The sequence below is a fragment of the Poecilia formosa genome, unplaced genomic scaffold (assembly GCF_000485575.1).
Source record: "Poecilia formosa unplaced genomic scaffold, Poecilia_formosa-5.1.2 Scaffold174, whole genome shotgun sequence".
NCBI classification, from domain to species: Eukaryota; Metazoa; Chordata; class Actinopteri; order Cyprinodontiformes; family Poeciliidae; genus Poecilia; species Poecilia formosa.
The window spans coordinates 982,590-1,006,418 of record NW_006800113.1 but is presented as its reverse complement, the minus strand read 5'-3'; the positions used below and the strand labels follow the sequence as shown (position 1 = coordinate 1,006,418).

Genomic DNA, 23,829 nt, shown 5'->3' with positions numbered 1-23,829 from the left:
TTCCAGACATTGAACTTGGACTTTTTATGTTTGTTGACATATCAAATACTCTATGAGATTGTTCTCTTTCATATTGATGTGTTCTTGTAGTGCATTTGTGCTTTTATATACAATTATTGACAAAATATAGATAACTCTACTTGGAGTTGAATGCTGGATCGGGTGCTTTTCACAAAACTTTTTCAAACTTTGTGCTTTCTATACAAGTTGTATTATCTACTGTCACTCCTCGTCCATGTCTTTGTTTTTTATGTCCACTTTCAGAAGAACCATGAAGTCAGAAACTTAAACACGGAGCAACTCAATCTACAAATGGAAAGTTCTTGTCTTGTTGTAACAATAATAAAAAAACATCACCTCAAGCTAAACTGAGTTTAAATTAGACTGAAACTCTCAAAAATGGAAGCTTCTTTACCTCTTAAATAGGGCTCACAGACTTTTAAATGATTTTTTTCATATTTTGACTAGAAAAATTCTTAAAAGCTCAACAAGGACATACATTTTATTGTACTTTAGAATTTTATTTGAGATATATGTTCACTAGTTTTTCATTGATTTGTGACACTTTGGGGGGGGGGGTTATATAGATTTAAAAATTATATAATTTAACTGCTGGCAAAACCATAAATCAGGATACGTTTCCCCACAAAATTTCAAAATAAGTTAAATGGTTGGTGGGAGACAAAAATTTAGACGAACAACCTGAAGTGTATTTTAGAGCAGCACGTTGCCTTTATTCAACAATCACAATTACAGTTGAACTTTTTACACTGTTAGTTTATTGAGAAAATGTAACAAATGCGAAACTGGATTTTTTTTTTTTAACCTCCGAGTCAATTTTAAAATACAGTCAGATGTTACCACGGGGTGCAGCACAGAGGAGAGGAGGCCACGCCCACTTCATGGTTAGTGTACAATATAAATAAAGTGACCTGCTCAGAAAACGTACAAGCAAACAAACGTTTAAACCTACAGGCCTGTCGGTAACATCATGGCAAGACAAAAACAAAAACAACTCATGCAGAAAATTATGAATTTTAAAAAAAATCTTCATGCATAATAGTTAGCTGAACATAGTTCAGATTATCGGATGTGTCATAAGCACAATGCCACGAAGAGGCATTACTTTGGGCCCACGCTCAGTCGCCATACTGACACACGGTGCCAGGAGGCCGGAGGGAAGGCGCTTCTTCAATAAACACAAATAATTCTCTCTCAATATTATTGTACAGTTAAACAGATGTTTGTACAATGTGTCACCACGGACTATGAAGCAAGCTTGTCAACCAACAAGGCTCACTCAAGCTACCCTCCTTGGTAGCCATTTTGAACTTCAAATGTCAATTCTTTCTAATTTAAAAGTTTTTTGCGTTTTCGACAAGTATAATCTCTTTTAGTCGTTTTTTTTTTTTCCTAAGTGCTTTTTGGCAATTATATGCAAAAACATCATCAGGATAGAAACAAATCTGAAGGGAATTTCATCAAAACCATGCTTGATGAGCAGTTTTCACAAAAAGATTAAAAACTGCTCATCAATTGACTTAAATAGTAACCATTTTGACCATATGAAAATAACCATGCGCCCCATCGGGATTTAGAAAACGACATCAGCATTATCTTGTCTGCCCCAAATAAATCAAAGAGTTCGTAAATGAGCAAAGGGGTTTGTGATGAAAATAATGCTATCTGGGCGTTGGAGAAATTCAAAATGGCCACAGGGATATCGTCTAAATATCATTTTAATCACGAATGAACTCTACTGAATTCATAACTTGGGAGAAATTGTTTTAAGTTCATCGCAACTCGTCTTACTTAAATAAAAACAGCGCAAAAATAAACGGAGAATGGTGATTTAAAAACGTAGTGACCCCAACCTTAGAGTAAAATCAGGCTGTCGATCACTAAATGTTCCTTCAATGGTTATTTACAGCTGTTATTGCCCACCCTGCTACGGATGTGTAAAAAGATCCACTATGTTAAGCAGAAATGTGAAAATTGTACTTTTTCCTCATTTATTGAGATTGTGTGAATGTAAAACTGGTTTCTTCTTACACATCTTTACCAACGTGGCCAATAACGAAACCCGAAGAAAACAAGTAACGTAGTTGATACCTAAACAAAGTAGGTCTGCAACTATTTTTCAAAAAATATATATATTCAAATGAATTGTCGAAAAAGCTATTTTTAAAGATAAAAGTTGTAAAATTGCGATTAAAACAGAACGGTCATCGATGCACTTTGTCATTTCGCTTTACACCGACAAGTCAATGTACTGTATATAATATCAGCGACTTAGTTCATGATACAATTTGTATCAAACAGGGTTTTTCTCCGTCTGGCGTGAATTCAGCTGGGATCTGCTCCAGACGACAGCGGACTCTACTGCCCCCGAAAGCAAAGCGAAGGAAACGGTTAAATATATTTACATTTGCTGTCGACGATGCGTCTGAACTGAAGCAGATAACCAGAGATGACCCAAAAGTGTAGGGTTTACAGAGAGAGAGAGAGAGAGAGAGAGAGAGAGAGAGAGAGAGAGAGATGTCCCTTACTAAAACTAAGGTACACAGGACAGGGTCACCCATCTCTACGGCTTACAACTCTGACCAAAAAAGACTGCCGTCTCAATAAGACGACATTTTGAACACCTTTTTTTTTTTTTTTTTAAACAATCATGGAAAAAAATAAACCCAGCAAACAACACAACACACACAAAAAGATTGATACAGGAAACAGACCAGGTACCAGAGAATGAACTGCAGCATAAAGATAATTAACGTGTAAATACATAGTTTTTAAGCACGCCGCACATGTGAACTTGAACCTAAACAACTGCATTTCTGCAGGTTTCTCTAAAAATCCTTATTCAGTCAAAGCTAATTCTTATCGACGTCGGTGGTGCGCCATCAAAAAACATGATATAAAAGTGTTTCCCACACCGGACTGCAAAATTAGGGTTCATGTTCTTTGGAGTACAAAGACTTAAGTAACTGAATTATTAAATATTAGCCAGGTGTCCTGAAGATTAACTTCTTCATAATTAAATACAGACAAAAGAAAAGTCAGACTACTGCGTAGGAAAGACCAGCAGTTTTGGATATAAAGCTGAAAATGTGTTTCAGCATCCTAGAAAAACGTTCAAACAGTATTTTGTGTTAGCAAGAGTACCATACATCCATGTATCATACGTGTTTAATAATTGGTCATTACCATCATTAATGTAGCAGCTGAGAAAGTTATAATTTCGATGTAAAATCGTAAAAGTTCCTTTGGGCAGGCATGTGTAAGTAGTTTTGCTTGTTAAAGACGTGTCGACTTTGAAAACAAAAGAACTGGGGCATCTGGGTTATGGATTGTCAAAGATGACCGTTCCTCTTCACTGGTTTCTTTTGCTTGTCCAAACGAGAGGGGATTCTTCAGTAGCCACTTTGAGCTTTCTCTGCCAAGATGGCGGCAGCCAGCTGCTGGGGGTCAGTGACATGGGGGCTCCTAGCCATCACACGCCTCACCAGCTCCGAGGGGAAGATGTTGCAAAGGTCGACGTACACCTTCTCCCTCACGTCTTCGTAGCGACCGTGCACAGGGGACTCGGGGTGCTGCGGCCCGTACGGGGGAGGAGGGTGTGACAGGAGAGCGAGATGGGAGCTGTGAGGCGGGTAAGGAGGGTGGGGAGAGAGGGCTGGTGGCGGCGGGTGGCCTAGGTAACGTGTCGGGGACGGGTGCAGACCTGGGTGAGACGAGCTGTAGCCCTCTTGAGGCCACGGTGCAGGGTGCCAGGACGACTGATGCGCGTCGGGCAGACTCTGGTAGGCCGACGGCTCGTACCGCGACGGAGGGAGTGACGGCTGCCTGTAGTAAGTCTCCCAGCTGGGCAGCGTTTTCAGACGATGGTGGTGGTGAGACGCAGAGAGATGTTCGTACAGATGCGAGTCGGATACACTTTCACCGCGAGTGGGGGCCAGGCAGCGGCCAATGGGAGATCCGGGGGGTTGACGGTTGGATTGAGGCAGAGAGTGGTAGTCCCCGGGGCAGCTGGAGCGGGCAGCTAGCGGCTGGTGTTGGAGATGAGGAGGCAGAGGGTAAAGGGGCCGCTTAGGGGGCCCCTCTGGTGGAGGCTGCTCATGAACACAGCTCTGCCCACACGCAGCATTCAGATGGTAGGAATGAACAGCTGGATTAGAGGTGTGGTTGTGTTGGATGCTTGGGTAATCTGCTGCATGCAGACTGCACAGCTCATGGTTAGAAGCAATGTGATGAGGGTACAGGCGGCTGGCGGGGTTGGGGAAATGAACGCTTTCTTCTAATAGAGGATCTGGGGGGCACCCTGGACAGGATCGGTCACTATACGAGTCGCTGCTGCCACAACTGACGCTGCTTTCACTCCCACACTCAGAACCTGCGGAGCCCATTGAGCCGTGCCGCAGCTCCTGATCGTTGGGGTAGCGGCAGTCCGGGCTTCGTCGGGAGGAGAGGCTCAGGCCAGAGTAGGCCCGGGTTACAGAGTAGTAGCTTAAGTCTGGAGTCTCACAGTGAGGGTAGAGATCATGGCTGGGGGCCGGTAGATGCGTCCCTGATCTGGACTGTTGGTCTTGCAAAAGACCAAAACCAGGCGACGGTCCTGCCAGGGCTGAAGACACAGCTAAACCTCCGCCACAGCTGATGCTGCTACAAGAACTGCTACTGCTGCTCCCACCTATGTTGCTCTTCTGGCTTTCTAGTCTGCTTTTCACCAGCAGTTTCTCCTCAGCGTCACTGTACGACAGAGCTCGGATGCTGGGATCTGATTGCCTTTTCGGGGCACCGTTTTTTGCCTCAATGGTGCCAGCTGGCACACTGTGGCTCTTCACCAGTCCAGCATCCCCCTGGTTCTTGTAGGGGACGCAGCTCTTGGCACTGGCACGCAACTCGTCGGCCACGGCGCGCTGAGGCTGAGCTCCTCTCTCGGGGTGGTAGTACTTGCACTTGTGGCCATACGTGCACTTTTTCCCTAAAACAGAGAGTCGGGGGGAGAGAGAGGATGAGGAGCAGGGTGTGAGGTAAGTGTAGAAACCGGCTGTAATGGCCGTGAAAGCAACAACTATAATCAAGCATCTGTGACATTTCATGTCTGTGCAGAGGACATTCAACACACTCTTTTTTCCAGAATTGTTAAATGCCTAAAATACGCAGGACAGCAGTTCAAGACCAACTTTAGACAGCACTGCTTTAAGTGGATTGTAACAAGAGTGTATTTGGACTCAGTGACTACTTTTTCCTGTTGTTTTCTCACCATATGGACAGGGTTGCTTCTTCTGCTCAGGCATGATTGGCCTTTTCCTCAAGAAGTTGTCCAGGCTGGGGCCATGACGTCCGAGAGGGTCATCTGGAGGCATAAATCTGAAACAAAGGGTTCATTCAAAGGCTGGTATCCTTTTTCTACACGAGGTTCTTTCTTAAGGCACAAGACAAGTCTCTTCTTTGCTCATGACTTTCTAAATTGAAACTAAAGACCGACACATCACCATCCTTTTGCAGCTAAATCCTTACTTGTCATTAACGAAGGAATACATGAGCAGCCGCTCGTCTATGAACTTCTTCCACTCAGGCTTTTCATTAGCCAGGTCTCTGTAGTTGTCATTGGAGACGATGATGCCATCTGACTCATAAGCCAGCTTGACGATGAAGCGATCGTCATAACAGACCACGCGCCGACCTTGGACGCGCCGTGAGGGGGTGAAGACCAGGATTTTTTCTTTCTCGAGGCGCCGCAGGATCTCCTGATCTGAGAAAGTGGGAAAAATTCAGGTAACAGACATAAAAGAGAGAAGGAATTGCACGACTTAAAGAATTTTTTTTTTTTCACTTACCTGTTATTGGAGCATCGGGGCGGGACTGCTCTTTCCTCCAAGCAGGAACAAAAACCGTGACTTCCTGATGGCCGCGCTCCACAAACCAGTCTACAGCCAGCTGGATGCCCTGACAGGAAAACACCTCCTTGTTTCCATGACTGTAGGGCATAACAAAGATACGTCTTTACATGTATTATAAATGTTAAATTTGTGTTCTTAGATTGTATTTGCCTGTTTTACTTAAAGTTCCTGATTCCATTCAGTAAAACTTCACCATAATCAGGGTTTTTCCCAGGGTTGGCCACCAGGCTCAGTGTTTCTGTTGAACCAGGTTTATAGATGACACATGTAACTGGGTATATCTGGCCAAAGCGTTCCTTCTCACCTCATGGCCACGTTGCTGCCGTCCACCACGATCGGCCGCAGGTTGTCCTGGTCACAGAGAGACTCCGAGGGTAGTGGAGAGTCTGATCTCTGGCCATCTAGCACGTCAGAGCAGCCACAAGAAGAGGATGAAGAAGACGATGAGGTAGAGGTCAATATTCCCGCTGGCTGCTCGCTGTCAGGTTTGGTGCCCAGTTTGACCAGTTCGCCCAGTATGTCGTTGATGAGGGTGTCGGGTCCGAGCTTGGACAGCACCTGGCGCACAGTGTCTTCGGAGTAACCCAGCTTCAAGGCGAACTCCAGCTTTGCCTGGTATTCTTTCCCCGCCGGCTTGGGCGCTGGTTCTGGTGCGGGGCAGTCGGCTGGAGGCTCGGGTGGGTCCCGCTCCGGTCCTCCTGAGGGGTCCGACGGAGGCTCCGGAGGCCCCTCTGTGCCCAGATCCACGCATGGCGTGCGACACAGCGGCTGGTGGGTGTTTTTACTGGAAGTGTAGCTGACCTCTCCTCCGTCTGAGTCTGCTGTGGCCGGCGGCGCCGACTTGTACTCGCCATCAGATCCACCACTCTCCTTCGGAGGGGAACCAACCACGGTGGTGTTGGTGGTGCTGAAGCTCTCCACCTGCTCCTCCATAGCAGGGGGTCCGTCAAGGGCGCCAGCCTGCCGGTCGGCCCCTGCTACGTGGAGATACTCCAGGTCCGGCGCCAGGTCGAGGACTGCTCCCGCCTCCACATGGTCCTTCTGGCCCATGGATCCGTCACAGACATCCAGCACACCGGGCCGAGCAGCGCTCCTTCACAAAGCTCCACTCATCTGAGCCTGACGGGGGAGACGAAGAGGAGTTAGTCACTTTCAGCAACAAGCTGGTATTCATACAGCCGGCATAGACATGTTGCGTGCTATCGTTTACATCTGCATGCGCACAATGCTGGAAGGCAAAAAGACTATTTTTTTTACTTATCATCTGTAGCATTGTTTACACTTCCGTTAACAGAATGAAACCTGGAGACATACGCATTATTAACTCAGTGCAGCACAGCAAAGGGGAAAATAAGGCAGAAAATTCTTGAGCAACCGAGAACCACTCGTATTATTTTTTCGCTCGCGCGCTCTGTGTCGGCTTGTTGCCATAGCAACTGACTGACAACGTCACTGATGTATTAGGACTCAAAATCAAAAAGACATAAAATTCTGCAGAACATAATGTTGTCAAAGTCAAGCTAGCATAACTGACCTACTTCCCTTTCCCTCGCTTTATTTTTTAATTAAAAAATGTTCCTGACCTTCTTATCAAGTTATTATAGTAGTGGCAATTAGTAGCAAAGCATTGCATCCATTTTTCTTTTATATATTGTGTGCATTTGACTACTTGATGGCCAAAACCAATTGTAGTCATAATCTGCTAGCAGTTTTTTGCCGTCCAGCAGGTAGCTGCGTAGCGGGACCCATCACGCTGCAATGTATCGACATATAGCAGCCAGAAACTGCTTTGTAAAAAATGATCTTAACAAATAAAAATGTATTTTTTCTCTTTGTGTTTCTGTAAATTTATAATGTAATCTGCTTTGGCTCTGACTGCGTGCCGCACACACAAAGAACCAAAGGGGCCCCCCTCACTGTAATGAATGAATTAATGGACTCCCGCCTTCCCCCTCCCCCAAGAAGCTGACCTCAGTATGTTTTAAAAAGCGCTGTGCCACAGCACATTAATCTACATAGCAACATGGGATGAACCGCTTTATATGAAAACAAGACATCCAGCCGTTAACACTCCCCCAAACTCCCCCCGCCCCCATTCAGTCAACCTTGTAATTAAGGTCCATATGCTCCCTCCCACCCCGAGGTGCTACAAATATCTGGCAAAATCTGCGTGTCACCACCTCAAAATAAACTCCCTGACTGCATTTATCTTTAATGGCACATGCCTCTTCATGGTGAAGCTGTTCAGAGATGCAATTTGGCCATTTTTAGCTCAAAAATCTCACCTTTTCCAGCAGCTGCTGCCTGAAAAACGTTCCTCCTGTAAGAGGAAATCGTTTTTCCTCTAGTTTCATGTCTGTGGTTTGTTCAGCCTGCTACGTTTTAAGAGAGAGCTGATAACAAGAAGGCTGAACTGATTTTTTTTTTTTTTTTACTCTTTGTTGTGAAAGCATGGTGGGTTTTCCTCAAAACATGCAAAAACTGCTGCGTCTGCAGATAATTTGAATTACTGTACAACTATATAATTATGCAAACTGTCATACAAAACCAGTGTTCAGATCAGAGTCGCTGTGACACAGACTGCTACAGGAGTAGCAAATAGCTACTCCAAATAGCTACAACTCTGAAGAAACATGCATTATCTGAGTTGCAACATTTAACTACTCATTTGGATCAACAACATATTTTTGACTTGAATTGTACTTAGAAAGGGAAATTGGAACTTGCTAAAGTCAGAAGTCTTCCACAAAAAAAAAATCCTCTGTGAACATTATAATATTTTGGCGTATTCATAAGCATTAAAGTTATAATTTAAGAGTTTTTGCTTGATGAAAAGCACTCAAATGTGTTTTTCTGCTGCAACAGAATGAAGTCAAGTGGAAAGAAGTTTGAGAAAGAAAGAAAGACACTAGATGTTTGTTGTCCATTTAAGCCTGAAAATGTATTAATGTCCAGTGACGAGCACAAAGATTTGGATAAATCTTACAAAGGTTTTTACAGAAAATATTTCCAATTAAACAAAAAGTAAAAAAAATAAAAATATGCCAATGTTTTGTGCAGATGAGGAGGAAGTCTAGATTTTTCCTGGAAACAAGTCAAACGAGATCTGGACAAAGCAGACGAGGGGAGGTGAGACGACTCGGAGCTGCTGGGAGGGGAGGGGGAGCAGGGTGGAGAGCATTTTATGAAACAGGAGCTGCCGAGCTACTGTTGCTAAGCTACAGCTGCTGAAAGCATGCCAAGATAGGAGCATTCAACCGGGTACCCGAGCAAAAAAAAAAAAAAAAAAAAAAAAAAAAAAAAAGGTCCTATATGGGGGACGAGCTGGGCTTAAGTGTGCCTCACTGACAACAGTAGAGCTGCAGCAGTGATTAGGATCAGGGCCTTGGCATTTACCACCGTGGGCGTCGATGATGCCCAAGAGCACATGAACAAGATCTACCTCACAAGGTGACTCATGCTCATACAAAGAGTAAGGCCACATTTTATTTTATAAGGATGCTCTCCTCTCAGGTCCAACAAAAAGCATCACATCAGCAGAACCCAAGGATACAAGCAGTTGAATCAACAACCCTGCTGCCGATAAGCAAACTGAGTAAATGTGCTGGAAAACAGGAGAGCTGCTCATTTTGTGTTAGCAGAGTTCATGGGTGAAGACACACACACATACAAAAAACAATAAAATTAAATAAAAGGGTGACGTAGTTCAAATCCAAACTACTGAAGGTACAAAAATAGACAAGAAAGACCTGATGAATCTCATCTCCAGAAAATCCAAAACCATTCAACTCGTCATTAATGCTTCTTATTTGGATCTTTTCAGTGTCGGATTTTCAAGTCGTCCGGCTTTCAGTGCAACGTGAAAGCGTCAAAACGAGCCCCCCCTGTCTTAACGGGTGGGGGAACCTTTCAAACGTCGCTGGCTGTGATGGAGCCGCTGATGAATATGTAGCACACTCCTTACAGCGAGAGTGTGCAGAGGAGGGGAGGGACGGCTTAAAAAGGCGGTTTTTCATGGGGGGTCGTCTGGCGGCGAATGGCTGCATGCACAGCCGCCACCGCGCAAAAGTTAGTGTAGAAAAAAAAAAAAGAAGGGCAGAAACAGATGGGGGTAGCAAAGTGAGTGTGTGGGGGGCAGCAGATGTTTACCGATCGGTCTCCGTACACTGCATTCAGACTAATTCATTAAAAAATCTTGTGAAACACAAACTGAGCTGCACATATCTGTTTCAGCTTCTGTTCTTTGTAATTTAGCAACACGTGGGGGAGGGGACACTTCTAGTCCAAATGCTATTCTAAAGTCCTAAAACTTTCTAAGCACATCAATAAAGCTTTGATTTGTTTATGTTGTTAGAGATCATTTGAGACAATGTGTATTCATATCTTTACTTTTTTTTTAGGTATGTTTTTAAGTACTTTTGATCAATTTTAGAATTGTTGAAGTTTATTTTATGTTTTTTTTTTTACCCTAGTTTTCGGTTAAGTTGGCATTTTTCCACCTCAGCGTTCAGCAAACAATTCAGGTTTGAATTACTCAATTTTCTTTTATGAGCTCGTTTCTGAAAATTATGAAATTGGGACGTCCAACGTGCTTTAAGGACATTTTTTCTTAACTATTCCAGACTATTTGGTTTTACTGTGACCACACATCGTACTTCATCGTAAGCCAGCATATTAAAAGCTTCTGATTTATTGCAAACAGGTTCAAGAAGCAGCTTCCAGGTTGGTCACAATAACATTTTGCTGGACGATAAATTGTCCCAGAAGTTGTTTTGAAACTATGTTCAAGTAATTTAATGGTAGTGGCATGATAACGCAAGCACACATCCTCAAAGATCAATAAACATTAGAGAAAAAACGATAAATCAAGAAAATGAAAGTGATTGATATCGTTTTAATTGATCATGCGATTGATTTATTGCTAATCATCTATGCAAACCTTTCCCTGGTCCACCCCAGAAAGATTGATTTGGGGTCAATCAGAGAAAACTTGTAGCGTAAAAGTGTAGATCTCTTATTAGATCTTGTCTCATTTTTATAAAATACTGCAGCTTTTATGAAATCCACACCCAAACAATCATTCCAACATGTTAGGTTTCAACAATACTGAGTTAACACTTGGTGGAATAATTTAGGACGCATTCACTTCTAATTAAAATAGCTAAAATCACACGCCAGCATTTCACAGGGCTTACAGTTAGAATATGATGACTCGGCATTTTGAAGGCTGTTTCTCATGTCTGAACCTCAGACGTTTAGTTTGGTGTTCCTGCCTGTTCAGGTGACGGAGAGCCAAAGAGCTGTCTGATTGGAGCAGCGTGTGAAATGCCTTTTTTTCTTTTAACTTATTGTCAAATTGTTTGTATTTTATAACTTTGAATGTCTAATTTTATTATTTGTCTTTGTCTCGTCTATTATGACGTGTGCTGCTGCCTGTCTTGACCTCTCTTCACCCTTGTGTTCTTGTATAATATTACTTGAAAAAGGTCTCAAAAAAGGCAATATTATTATTTATCGCAATAACTTCTGGAACAGGTATATTTATTAGACCAAAAAGGTTGAATCTCTCATGCACACATCCTGATTGGGTTGCAAAACATCTCCGATATCAGAGTCGGTTAGGTTCAGGGGAATAATTGTGTAATTGCCAGCAGAAAGGTGGAGGGTTCATATCACTCACCAGAGCCGGACAGACCTGGGTGTCTCATTTCCACATATTTAAATCCTCGCTGAGCAGATGAGGAGAAGCGCTGCAGGTGAAATGGATGCAAATCGGGAGCCAAAGTTGCTCCATCCAAGCATCTTCCGGAGCGAGACGGCGTCCTCCAGCAGGCAGGTTGGACAATGAGCGGCCGGACAGATGGAGCAACAATGTCCGCCGTCGCCTGGTTCGAAGTGGGAGCTTCTTCACCAATCAGAGAGCAGCAGATTTACACCGAGACATGAGGAGGAGGAGGGAAGTGGCTCTGGGCAGATGCCTGCTTCCCTAAGGCACGCGTACTCTCCAACACACACACTCCTGTCCCAAGCCTGAAAGGGGCTTCCCCTGTGTGGCCGATGAATCAAGGAGGGGCGGGCCGGCCAACAATAGAGCCACACAAAGGGAGGCTGGGGAGGGCAGCTGCAGCGTGGGGAACACCTGGCTACGGAGCGCCACAGTCACTCTGCTCTCTTTTGTTTCAGGCTGGGGGTGGTGCTGCCGCGGGGGGGGAAGAGAGATAGGCTGAACCGTCCGGCCCGGCCTTTAAGGATGGGCCGGATGAGCTTTAAGCAGGAGAGAAACGCGAAGCGGGGAGTTCAAGAAGTTTATGTCCCTCTTCTGCATTGTTGTGGCACACTTCGGCCAGATGATGACTGGGAAGCACAAATCTTTGCTCCTCTTTGTCTCCATGACGCCCACCGAGCCTCTGGCTCATCATAAACATGGCAGCATCATGGAGCAGAAACAATGAAACGCAGTTCGAGTAAAAGCCAACACACTGAAACTAACGGTTAATTTGGTAATCGATTCTTCTATTGATTATTCTGACAATAAATTGAATAAAACATTGGCACATTCTGCAGATTTTTCATTTAACCAACCACATTTTTTATATAGTATTAGAAACAGAAAACAAGCATTTTATTGTCTAAAATATAATAGCAGTATTCCTTTTCGTGAATTTGACCCAGCTGAAGCCAAAACTGACAATATTTACAGAAAAAAGGAGTTTTTATCTTAAATGCAACATGTATATAAATTTTGTTCAGTTGCTCTGAATAAGTTGTATTTTTCAGCAAAAGGCCTTTTTTTAAAAAAAAATAAAATAAAATCTGCATAGTCCACGATTAATCAATGATTAAATTAGTTGATTAGTAGAATAATCAATAATCAATTTATCACGATTAATTGCTTCAGCCTTAATCCCTTTTGCCTCAAATTTCTAGATCTAAGCTTCTACAGAATGAATGTAAGGAAGGATGGATGAGTGAAATTATTTCAGGTACATGAAGTGTACTTTACGCTGAATTTGAGATATAAACTATGAGACCACAGCAAGTAATTCCTGAACTTCTTCCAGTTTTAAGCATAAATCTGCAGTGATCTGGATGAAAAATTATCTTGTAGCTATGTACTGTGTGGAAACGATTCTTTGTGTGGTCTGCACCTCCAATTGTTGCAAACTCTGGAAGCAGCATTCCTAAAAATCCAAAAACACATGAATGCCTGAGGGCCAACTATGTAACCATCAATCATCGATTATCAGTGATCGGATACTTTGCTTATAGGGTCAGATAAAGAAAACTGTTGGTCCAGGAGATTTGCAGACTATCTGTCCTAAACCCCAAACTACTTCACTTTTACTTATGAAAACGGAGCAGAGCTGAAGTTTCCATATGCATTACCCCAACATGTTATTAACGCAAACAGTTACAAATGTGCAGCTTCTACCGATCAAATATACACTTCTGCAGATACCACATGGACAAAACGAGCAAACAAGACAGAAGGTAGTTTACTGGAGAGCATAATCATCACACTAAGGTTTAATTTAAACATGTCCACTTTGTTGCTTCAAACATAATGCACAGAGTGTTTTGGATATAAACACAAAGCCGGTGGAAGAAACGGACTCCCTTCCCTTACACATGCATAATCTCGGCCTTTCTCAGTCCACAACATTCATATTTTTATGTCCAGATATGCATTTTTTTAAGGGAATGACAACACCCCATCCTGCTCCTCTACAATCTGCTCCACTTATCCATATTTAAGACGTCGCGGAGGTCGCGCGCAGAGGCGTGCACGGCCACCGCAGGAACCCAACACCGTCACGACCTCCCTTCCAGCTTCCACCCGCACCAACACGCAGCTCCTCCGGCTAATAAGTCCGCTCAGCTCACCGCCAGACTCGGCCACTTACCCGGTCAGGGACGCCGCTGCACCAGTTCGGGGCTAAAACGAGCAAAAGCTCCCATCCTGGGCCGGAGACGGACACAACAAAACATCCGGCTGGGGCTGCAGCGTGACCCAACCAACCTCCGTCGAGCTGATATAGCAACAAAGTATTTTCCGGTTTGGAGTTTCACAATAAAATCTAACCGCTTAGTTTTCGTTACAAAAACGAGGCAAAAGCTGACACTAAGCATTTTTTTAATCATACATCAGTTTAAATTCAAAGACTTACACAATATCTGAAATACGTTTACTGAGATAAAACGCTTAAGTCTCAATTTTCAAAACTATAAAATAAACAGGAAGCTATGACATTTAGTGTTAAAACTAATTTACAAAGCATATTGCGCTGCTAAAAAGGCCTTCTGCTTGAGGTGCAATAGCCCCCTCTTGTGGTTAGACTAAAAAAATACAAGTGATATTTTTATTATGGCTAGCCTTGAGTAGTTAAATCTAAAAAATAAAGTTTCATAACGTACTGGCCCTAAAGCCACTCTTTAGCAGATTAAAGAGGTCCACTCGGCACTTTATTAGTTATTCATCCTTCATAGAAAGTGATTTTATCTTACAAGTTCAAGTTATCTTTCAGCACAACATAGAAACCGATTTTAAGTCAGTAAATCCTTAACATTGATTAAAAAATTAATAGTTCCACCAGTAGATTATTTCATTTATAACAAGACATTTCCCCCTGTTGTAACTGAAGTAATCTACAAGTGGAACAAGTACTTCCACTTGTTCCATTTTGAATTTTATCAATATTCAAGTAGTATTGACTTAAAACAAGTTCCTATATCTTGCTGAAGTTACTTGCAATCAAAACTACATAAAAGAAATTCTGTGTACGGATTATTAGTCACTTCTTGCTTGTCGTAAGCAAACTCTAGTTTAAGTATTTTTTGCACCATCAGAAGCAACCTAGACATTTGCAGAAAAATGTATGTTTTACAAAATAATGACACAGCTCTGTAAATCACTTCTGATTTTATTCAATGGAGGGAAAAAAAAAAAGACTTTCAGTAAAACACAGTAATCCCCATAGCACACACAGAGAGGACATAAATTAGAGGCACGGCAGAGTGACGTTTAAGGGGAAACGTGTCACCTGGGTAGTGGAAAACATCTTCTGCCACACAGCCAGCGGCCTACTGTGCACTGCGAAGGATGCAGAGGAATCAAGTGAAATGACACTGTGGACTCATTGAGCAGAAGTTGATTATCCCTGCACAGAAACGTCTAAATGATAATACAAAAAGGGTTACAAAATACAAAACGGTGGGGAGAGTCTAGCCTAAAAATAAACCATAAATATTCATACTGACACACACTGGGTTTTTTTTTTATGAAAAAAAAAAAAAAAAAGAAAAAAGAAAAAACATCTGCTTCTGTAAACATTTCGAACATAAGGTGTGCATTACAATTTAAAAACCACTGCAGTCGCATACTTATCTGTAGAGAAATGTCAGAAACAAAGACTGAGTAAAAAAAAAAAAAAACTGATCTGAAGTGGTTCTGTAACACTGCTGTGAGAACGAGGGATTTCATCAGCCCAAGACTACAAAAACAAAGCACCTAATATTGATCCCGTCACCCTCAGACGCACCTGAAGGCACCGTCTGACAGCAAAGACTGCTAGGAAGTTGTGTTGTCTGAATGAAAGCACAGATGCATTTGAACTGTGGAAAGGGAGGGGAGGGGAAGTGAAGTGAAGAATGGGCTTCAGATATGACAAGTAAAACATTTGTTTTGGTTTGGATGCCTTTTGATCTGGACATGATTATGTAAACAACCAAGCGTCATTAAAAAGAGGTCCAAGATTTGGGTGACACGGCTGGTTTTAGGAGTTCCAGCAGTGCACAACATCCAAATGTCTTCAGGGTTTAGCTCCAATTTAAAAAAAATCGACGGGGAACCCTTCTAAGGCAACCGTAAAGCTACAGATGAAGCCTGAAACGGGTAAACGTCCCGATTGTGCAGAGAGACGACGAGCCGATTCTTATTCCCTTTTTCCAGCCCGTCATCCTGCTAATCCTGCATGCTAATTCACAGTTTAACCCTAGCCCTACTTGGAACTAATATAAAAAGAAAAAGAAAAACAGGATGAATGTCACATTTCTGGATGTGTTTACTTTGTGTGTTCTTATATTTCCAGTAGAAAAAAAAAAAAGAAAAAAAAAGAAACCTGACAACAGCAGAGTCAAACCGAACACTTCATGAGAAAGTTAGAGCCCTAAAAATATTACAGATTGAGGATAAATAGTGTGGATTTTTTCTTTACAGCTCGTCTGATGTGTCCTGCTTTGTTGCCGTTTATTTATATGCAGCAAGTCACATACAAAATATACAGTGTATTTAAAAAAAACAACAAAACAAAAAAAAACTGGGTGTAATTCTGCGGCATGACGTCACCAACAGGGATACTGTCAAAACATAACTTACAGCACAATGAGGCAAAGTGGTAAAAGTGACTGGAAAACCTGCGCGAGTCTGTAGTTAGTATGTACAAGCTGCTGATCCTGTACCCTGTGTTTAACAAATAAATCAAAGGTCCCTATAGGAGTTTTCACTTTAAGGCGAACAAAGTGAAGACGCAGATTCGCACGTCAAGCACCGATCAGAGGGGAGGACTGGAGTTGTTCAGAAACATGCTCGACAGGGAGGTCAACAGCTACACAAGTTCTGGCACATCAAGTTTTGTTTTCCCAAACAGCAAAAGCTGCCTTCCGTCGACCCCTCCGGACAATTTGCTAATTACATACGAGTTTTACCGTGACACAAAAAGAAATCGATTACCATTGTTCCCTCGGTGGAGGTGGAGGAAAGCGCGCAGGGCAGCGAGGCGACTACAGACCTAAAGGTGACAAACCCCAACACGCCTCCGTTCGCTCCCGCTTTATCTTCATGATTACAGTCCAAACTGCGGTTGGGTTTTTGCCTGAGCGTGTGAGAGGGAGCTCCTCCAGGTCAGGCTCAGGACGGGCTCGTCTCCGTCGTCGGCTCGTCGCTGCGCGGGCGAGGTCGTCTCGTTGGCTACCAGCTCATAAGGGAGGAGCGTCCCAGGGTCATAAAGTACACCTGGCTGGCGCCGCCTTGACGCACGGAGGCGAAAAAGACCTAAAAAAAAAAAAAAAAAAAAAAAAGAAGAAAAAATAAATGATAGTTTGGGTGGAAAAAAGATACTGACACCAAAAAGTACTGATCACAAGAGACATGCTACCATTTTATAATATGCTAAGTTTTAAAAAAAAAAGCATTTCATTCTGACCTTGTCATTCCTCTCGCAAAGAAATTTAAGTCTCTGGGCTCTTTTGTGCATAAAGACGCCGTCCAGGTGTCCCGTCTCCACTGAGCGGATCTCGATGGCCTTCTCCCCCCAGCCCATTATCTGGTTTGACCTAATGTAGGCTGCAGCAGAACAAGGAGCGCGTCACCTTCATGATCCCATGATCAATTTGTTTAGTTCCTGTTTAGGAATGCCTCCTCACCCACTGACGTCGGCATTTCTCCCCACTGCAGCACCACGTCCTTGGTTATGCGCCCGTAGGTGTTCACGTAGACGCCCTCGTCCTCGTAGCACACCAGCAGCTCGATGCCGTCCGTGTTGGGGAGGATGATGATGGCGTGGCACTGAATGTTGGTCTGGATCTGGAGAAACGGAGAGTCAGGCGGTAAAGAGCGGAAAACGACGGCGTGGGCTTCGCGGTTCGGGCCCGAACGCTTACGTGTGTGGGCAGGTAGATGTCGTAGACGGCGCCGGAATCCACGTCGACGGCGTGGAAGCCTGAGCAGGAGCCGTAGATGACCTTTAACCTCTGGCCCTCCTCCACGGTCAAGTCGACCAGCAGTGGCTTGTGCACGAGGTCGCCGAAAGACTAAAGACCAGCCAGGTGCGCGTTAGATTCAGAGAGGAAATGGATGTTTTCAGTGTCGGGTTGAAATGTGGCAAAATGTGAAAGTTTCATGGGGTAAAAATCCTTGGACTAGAAAACTGAAGCTGTCATGCTCCTTACTTTGAATGCCATGAATTTATGGTAGGGCTTGGGAGCCCAGGCGTACACTTCCACAGAGTTCTTCAAGGCCAACACCAAGAACTTAATCCTCTCGTATTTCACTGAAATGTTCAGGAACAAATTTCAGGTAATCATCTAAAACTTTTCAAGGATTTCTGGTTCGCAAATAAGATTGAAATAAATATCATTTGTTCATAAAATTTAAAGAAGCAACAAAACATACCGACTTTGTAGTGGACGCAGCCCTCGAGGTCGCCCACGTTCACCCAGCCCTGCTTCTTCTCCACTTCAGGGTCGTTGTGCAAAATCTTGTTCCTGAGCCACGACAGGTAGTACACTCGCAGCTTGTTCTTTTTACCTGCAACAGCCCAGAGCAGAACCGTGGAACCGGCTTTGCATAGAAAGTACAGAGATTCTGAATTTGGAAATCCATGTGCGGTCCTCACCCGATATGGTGACCAGAACATTGAGTCCCTCCAAGACGTCCATCTGCTGGATGCGACGCCGGTTAATCAGTGGGTAGACTTTCCCCTGACCGCTTCGGTCCAGGAGCATCAGCCCGCTCTCCGTCCCGACCAGCAGGTTCACTCCTGAAGCAGACACAGGACAACAAGTTAGCCAACCTGTCCGGGTCAAAGTCAATCAGCTCCCATTTCTGGATTTTTTTAAAAAAATTTTATTTTATTTTAAATCCTACCCCAGAGTGCTGCACACAGGATCTCAGAGTTGAACCTCTTCTTGTACTTGCGGATCTCTGGAGTGTCGCTCGGTGGGCGTGTGTTGACGGGGTTGACGTTGACCACCGATCCTTTACGGGACGGGTCGGACCTCAGTGGGTCAGCAAGCCGACCTTCTTGACCAAATCCAGCTGGAGGAGGCGGACAGAAGCAGTTCTGGTTGGACTTTTTTTTTTTTTTTTTTTTAAATATACAACACTCTCAATCTAAAAAAAAACTCCCTGCGATTAAGAGCTAAAATCAGCAAAAGGCTTTAAAATAAACCTGACTTTATTTGTAAATGCTTAATCTGACATAAAAAGGTTGTTATTAAACATTTCTTGCCATTTTAAGATTTCTAGATGCCAAACAGAAACACGTCTTATACTGTACATAACAGTACGGAGGCACATTTTCCAAATATTCACAGGTGTGTAGTAAAACTAATGAAGAGTTTTAGATGGGGGGGGGAGCACAAAAATAGTTGAAAGTATAAATAAAGTGTTAATTGCTTTCATTTTAAAGGGTACACATAACTGAGCGTTTAAAAATAATACACAGTCTTGTTTCAAAATTTCCCAAAATGGCCGCCTCACCCATGTTGTTAAGGGAGCTGCCGCTGGATGGAGAGATCTGAAGAAGACGAGGGTCAATGAAGGGTGTGAACGATGAAGAGGACTTGTGTTTGGACATGGAGTTGTTCTCTGACTGGGACTGGAAGATATTTGACATTAAGAAAGAAACAAGAGTTTTAAATGGGAAAGCAGCACTGAAGGCTTCAACCTTCAGAACTAGTTAGAAAAAGCAGGAAGAAGAGTTTTGAAAACCGCCTCTGAAATTAAATCACACTAAACGTTTCCTGTTTTTACACTTAGCAAATCTTATATACTGAATATGTCAGAGTAAAGACATTTTTTAACATTAAAATGTAACAATGGTCATTGTAGCCAAGTTAAATTTCAGCAAGAAAAATATCTGAGTGAATTTGCAAACTTTAATCTTGCGGTTTATGTACACAAAAGAAAGTCTTCTACCTGAAAGGCAAGATAGCTGCAACTGCCATTGATGTTGTGTTTTTGTGTGTTTTCTTAAAACGGATGGAAGCGGCTAAATTATGTCGTTATGTTTGACATTTAGCAAACAGAAATTATTCTGTTGATTCTACCTAAAACCGGAAAAGTTTAGCCAGATTTAAAGTCAGATGGCGAGAAAAACAAGGTTGTTTCTTTTTGACCACCGTCAATATAGTCTTACAGAACCACTTCAAGCTGAACTTTTGTCGACACAAATGGGCAGTAAAACACGTTTAAACAAACGGATCACGTGCAGAATGTTAGTTTTTCAGAGACGGGCGAGAGAAGAAACGTTTTAAACGAAACAAACGGACAACGACAAGAACTGAGCTGAAGGAAATTAAAGTCTTTCCAGACGCAGGCCGCTGTGATTTGTTAGAGGAAAAAAAAAGATTTCTTTAATCACGAGAAATGCAAGTCATTCTAGTCGGAATCGTCCCGCCGTCGTTAATCCAAAGATCCGGTTTAGTTTCCGCCATGTTGTGTTTTGAGCTCCTGCATTTTTCTTCTCTCCTGCTCCACATTCTGCTAAGCTGGAGGCACCGATGTTAGCGGCGGTTTGATGCAGTGGATTGTGGAGCAGGAGAGAAGAAAAATGCAGGAGCTCAGGGATTAAAACCAGGTGTCAGTGGAGTCAGACGGAGGCGAAAGTGAAGCCAGGAGGATGCAGACGGGAACCAACAGCCAAGGACTGCACAGTCGGTATAGACGGGATCAGATGTGTGCGCGGTGTCTGTAAATTATTTTGTTTTACTAGGCCTGGCCGATGCAGTTTAAAATAAAATGTGACTTTTTTTTTTTCTCCTTACCGGACTCGATTTTAATGTATATTTTTTTTTCTTGCTTTATTTCTAAAAGCGGCTTATATTTCAACCATCCCTTCTGAGAGCTGTGCAAGAGAGTTTTAGGGTCACTGTAGGAGAATTTTTGTTAAATTGTGAGAATATAATAACATTAGCAGAAATTCAGACACAGTTTTACCAGAAAAATGTCATAAAGGTTGTTTTAATGAGTAAAAAGCTTGAATAATTCATTTAATAAATTCACTAAACTTTATTCTGTAGATATTCAGACTCCATCCTTGTAACATTATGACTATTTTCTCTATTAAAAAATGATATTTTGTTGTAGAGTTGACCTGAATTCAAAGTTCAAACAGAAACTCCTCTCAAACAAGATGGCCGCCCCGGGTGTGCTGACATCACTCAACTGTTGAAACCCAAAGATTGTTTAAAAACAAATAAAAATCCTGATTTTTCCCCCCAAAAAAACTAAATCTTTAAAAACAAATAATTTGATTAATTGATAAAAAAAACTGATTCACCCCCCAGTCCTAGTTTTAAATGTTTAGATGAACACAACCTCTCCACATCTGAGCCCGTTTATTCCCAAACCGTCCGCTCCTTGTTTGTTGGCCTCTGTGGTGTGAGGGCGACATACCTCTATGGCAGTGAGCTCGTCCAGGGGAATCTGTGAGCACATTCCAGGACTGGCCTGGCTAGAGGATGACTGGTAGGAGGAGGAAGAGGAGGAGGAGGAGGAGGAGGGAGACATGGGCATGGAGATGGAGGAAAGGATGGCTGCAGAAGAGGAAGGGGAGTGATGGCTCTGCTGGATAAGGTCGGGCAGGTGGTGAATGCGGCCAGGGAAGCCGTTTTTCTCCGGGACGCCCTGACTGGGGCCAGAGCCGGGCGAGGAAGAGGAGGAAGATGAGAGACTGACCAACCGCTTTGTGTCAGCTGTGCTCTGGAAGCAAGAACAGGCACACTTGGGCTCGAGCAAGCAGGTGGAGAGGAAGAGGAGCTGCAGGGTTCAGGGCGTTGCAACTTTTTTATCCAGACGCAAAAGTATTCACACCCCGTCTGCAATCGATTAGTATTTCTTAAAATGTACTGAATTATGTTACAGTTTCGTATTTACTATTTGTAATAATTATATTTATTGACAAAATCTGTGTCGTTCTTTTGTTTAACCTTTGTCTTTAGCAAGACAACAGATGAAAAACAGTCTTTTGGATAATTCTGGCACGTTTTCAGAAACGTTAAGCCGAACCAAGCTGATGGTCATATTACACATCTGTTAGAAAAGCCTAGTTAAAGTCCAGACCTAAAACCAGTTGAGATTCTGAAAATTCGGGCTTCACAGATGCTCTCTATTCAGTCCAAATTTGTTTGTTGCTTTTGGGTGAAATGTGGCAAAATATGAAAAAGTTCAAAGGGTGTGAATACTTTAGCAAATTATTGCATAATCCAGTCGTTTATCTTCGAAGAGCAACACCGCCGGCTGCAAACGCGAGCTGCATTTTAACAACAAGATCCGTGAAGGTGGAACATCACAACACAGTCAACATGCAGCAACACGAGGCAGAGAGGAGAATGACCAACACGGAGCCTGGGCCGGGAAAATGAAAACTGGATTTTTTTGTCAAATTAAAACGTGTTTTTTTGCTTCAGTCGGGAAGGTTTGCTACCTGTCTGATGACCAGGGTGCCGTCTTTGGAGGGGGTGGTGGCTTGTTCGCTCTCCAGGTCTTCCACCAGCATGGTCTTAGCTGAATCCGTCTCTCCATTGCTCAGCCTCCTGGCAGGGGGTCAGAGGACGGTTAGGACCATTCAGCTCAGTTTGGGTTTACCGAGCTTCCAGACTTTTCTTGGACTCAACTATCCAGTTTCCAGTCCGTTGTGTTCATTTTAAATATCTGAAATACTAAAGTTTACTTTGAATTTATGATGGATATTTGCGTAGTCTGCAGTTTTTCAATATGGAACCTGGGAAAAGAATTGATACAAGAATACAAGAAAGAACATTTCCTGTTGGTGAAACACTCTGACTCACCCCATCCTGGAGTCCTCGGCTCCAGAGGTGGACTCCTCTCCGGCCTCCTGGTCCACCTCCTCCTCATCCTCCTCGTCCGTGGTGCCGGAGTCGTCGCTCGATGAGGAGTAGTCGGTCACCTTGTGAGGAGGTCGCACGTCGTCCACCGCACGCAGCTCCTTGGCCAGAGCCGTCAGGTCCTGCAAGGACAGATTAAAGACTCTTTCATTTGAACAGCATTAAAGCATCTGAAGCCAAAGCCACACCGATTCCTCCTGGGAGAGGAGTGAAGAATTGACAAAGAAAAGTCGCAATGAAGGAACAAAGGAAGAAAGCGAGGGAATAAAAAGGAAGGACTGGTGAGTAATCAGGCGAGTTTACCGCATTTCTAGGTTCAGACAGGTTGTTTAGAGACAAACTCAGCCTTGGGGTCAGTAAAAATGTCACCAGGATGCATTGAGACTGTCTTAGTAGCATATAATCAGGAACCTCATGATGCCGTTTTATAAGGTCAACCACAAGCAGGGAAAGGGAGGGGACGTTTTATCGACATGCCCGACAAAACAAACAGGCTGCAATCTGATCCGACAACAAGGCCAGGTGAGATTAGGAGCCGCTGTGACGTGTAGAGAAGCAGCAGGAGTGTGTCTGCATTCAGATCCAGATTCAGGAAGCTGCAGCTGAGGGTTAACCTGCTTTGTGTTAATGGCGAGCGGAGAACAGGAGGAAGTGGCAGGCATGAGAGAAGCTGCTGCATCGTCATCATCATTCACATTTACTTGTGCAATGCAGGGAGTGGAGTGAAGGTGCAGTCATAATGGGTTCCTACACATCCTTCATGGAAATATGTTGAACTTTCCCAAACTTTGGTTTCCGGAGCTCCCACTCCTTTGGGATCATTTTAAAATGTAAAAATAAGTTCGCTGTGAAACATGGCCAATATTTCTACACTCGACAGAATCCGACAAAACAGAGACTGGAAGGAAACACAGGAAGGAAGGGAAAATTAAAGAAAGAGAACAAAGGACAAGAAAAGGGATGGAAGGATGTAGGACACAAGGAAGGAAGGAAACAGTAAGAGGAAGGACATACAGAAGGAAAGGAGAAGGGACAGCAGCATCTAACAAAATGGAAAAAGAAAGTCTGTAAAAACGCATATTTTTCCGAGTTTATTTTAATTTTTCCCATATTTACCCCAAACTCTAGCTGAGTTTGGGGTAAATGTGAGTTTGAGATTTTCCAAAGTGTGTAGGAACCCCGAGCATAACAAGGATGTGATGATGACGCAAACGCGTGAACGACGCTTACCATGTCACCCTGGGTTGGAAAATTAAGAGTGGCAGAAAACAAAGGAGGGCAAGAGAAAAATAAAAAC

The 23,829-nt window shown here is 43.3% G+C and overlaps 2 protein-coding genes across 13 annotated transcripts in view; both read right to left on the bottom strand.

Annotated features, from left to right (window-relative positions):
- Positions 1-708: 708 nt before the first annotated feature.
- Positions 709-13,940, bottom strand: LOC103147134 (probable ribonuclease ZC3H12C). Of its 2 annotated transcripts, none has more exons than XM_007565335.2 (6): positions 13,811-13,940; positions 6,211-7,025; positions 5,844-5,983; positions 5,524-5,758; positions 5,267-5,373; positions 709-4,984 (listed from the first exon to the last, which is right to left on the bottom strand). In XM_007565335.2, exons 2-6 carry the CDS (start codon positions 6,954-6,956, stop codon positions 3,414-3,416), a joined length of 2,799 nt encoding a protein of 932 aa, XP_007565397.1. In that variant the 5' UTR covers positions 6,957-7,025; positions 13,811-13,940; the 3' UTR covers positions 709-3,413. The 2 variants fall into 2 exon arrangements, with proteins under 2 accessions (XP_007565397.1, XP_016533630.1); XM_016678144.1 differs by lacking the exon at positions 13,811-13,940 and adding an exon at positions 11,587-12,397.
- Positions 13,941-14,809: 869 nt separating this feature from the next.
- The window catches only part of LOC103147133 (mitogen-activated protein kinase kinase kinase kinase 4-like), a 35,501-nt gene continuing 26,481 nt past the window's right edge, over positions 14,810-23,829 (bottom strand). For 4 of the 11 annotated variants that reach the window (XM_016678123.1, XM_016678125.1, XM_016678127.1 and 1 more), the window contains 13 exons: positions 23,763-23,771; positions 22,476-22,654; positions 22,112-22,220; positions 21,082-21,387; positions 19,165-19,282; positions 18,550-18,720; positions 18,299-18,442; positions 18,076-18,210; positions 17,853-17,953; positions 17,565-17,714; positions 17,328-17,487; positions 17,108-17,247; positions 14,810-16,956 (listed from right to left, as the gene is read on the bottom strand). In XM_016678123.1, the coding sequence (XP_016533609.1) occupies positions 16,873-16,956; positions 17,108-17,247; positions 17,328-17,487; positions 17,565-17,714; positions 17,853-17,953; positions 18,076-18,210; positions 18,299-18,442; positions 18,550-18,720; positions 19,165-19,282; positions 21,082-21,387; positions 22,112-22,220; positions 22,476-22,654; positions 23,763-23,771 (1,806 nt within the window). In that variant the 3' untranslated portion in view covers positions 14,810-16,872. The remainder of the gene's footprint in view (positions 16,957-17,107; positions 17,248-17,327; positions 17,488-17,564; positions 17,715-17,852; positions 17,954-18,075; positions 18,211-18,298; positions 18,443-18,549; positions 18,721-19,164; positions 19,283-21,081; positions 21,388-22,111; positions 22,221-22,475; positions 22,655-23,762; positions 23,772-23,829) is intronic. The other 7 variants (XM_016678128.1, XM_016678130.1, XM_016678132.1 and 4 more) reach the window with 3 other exon arrangements.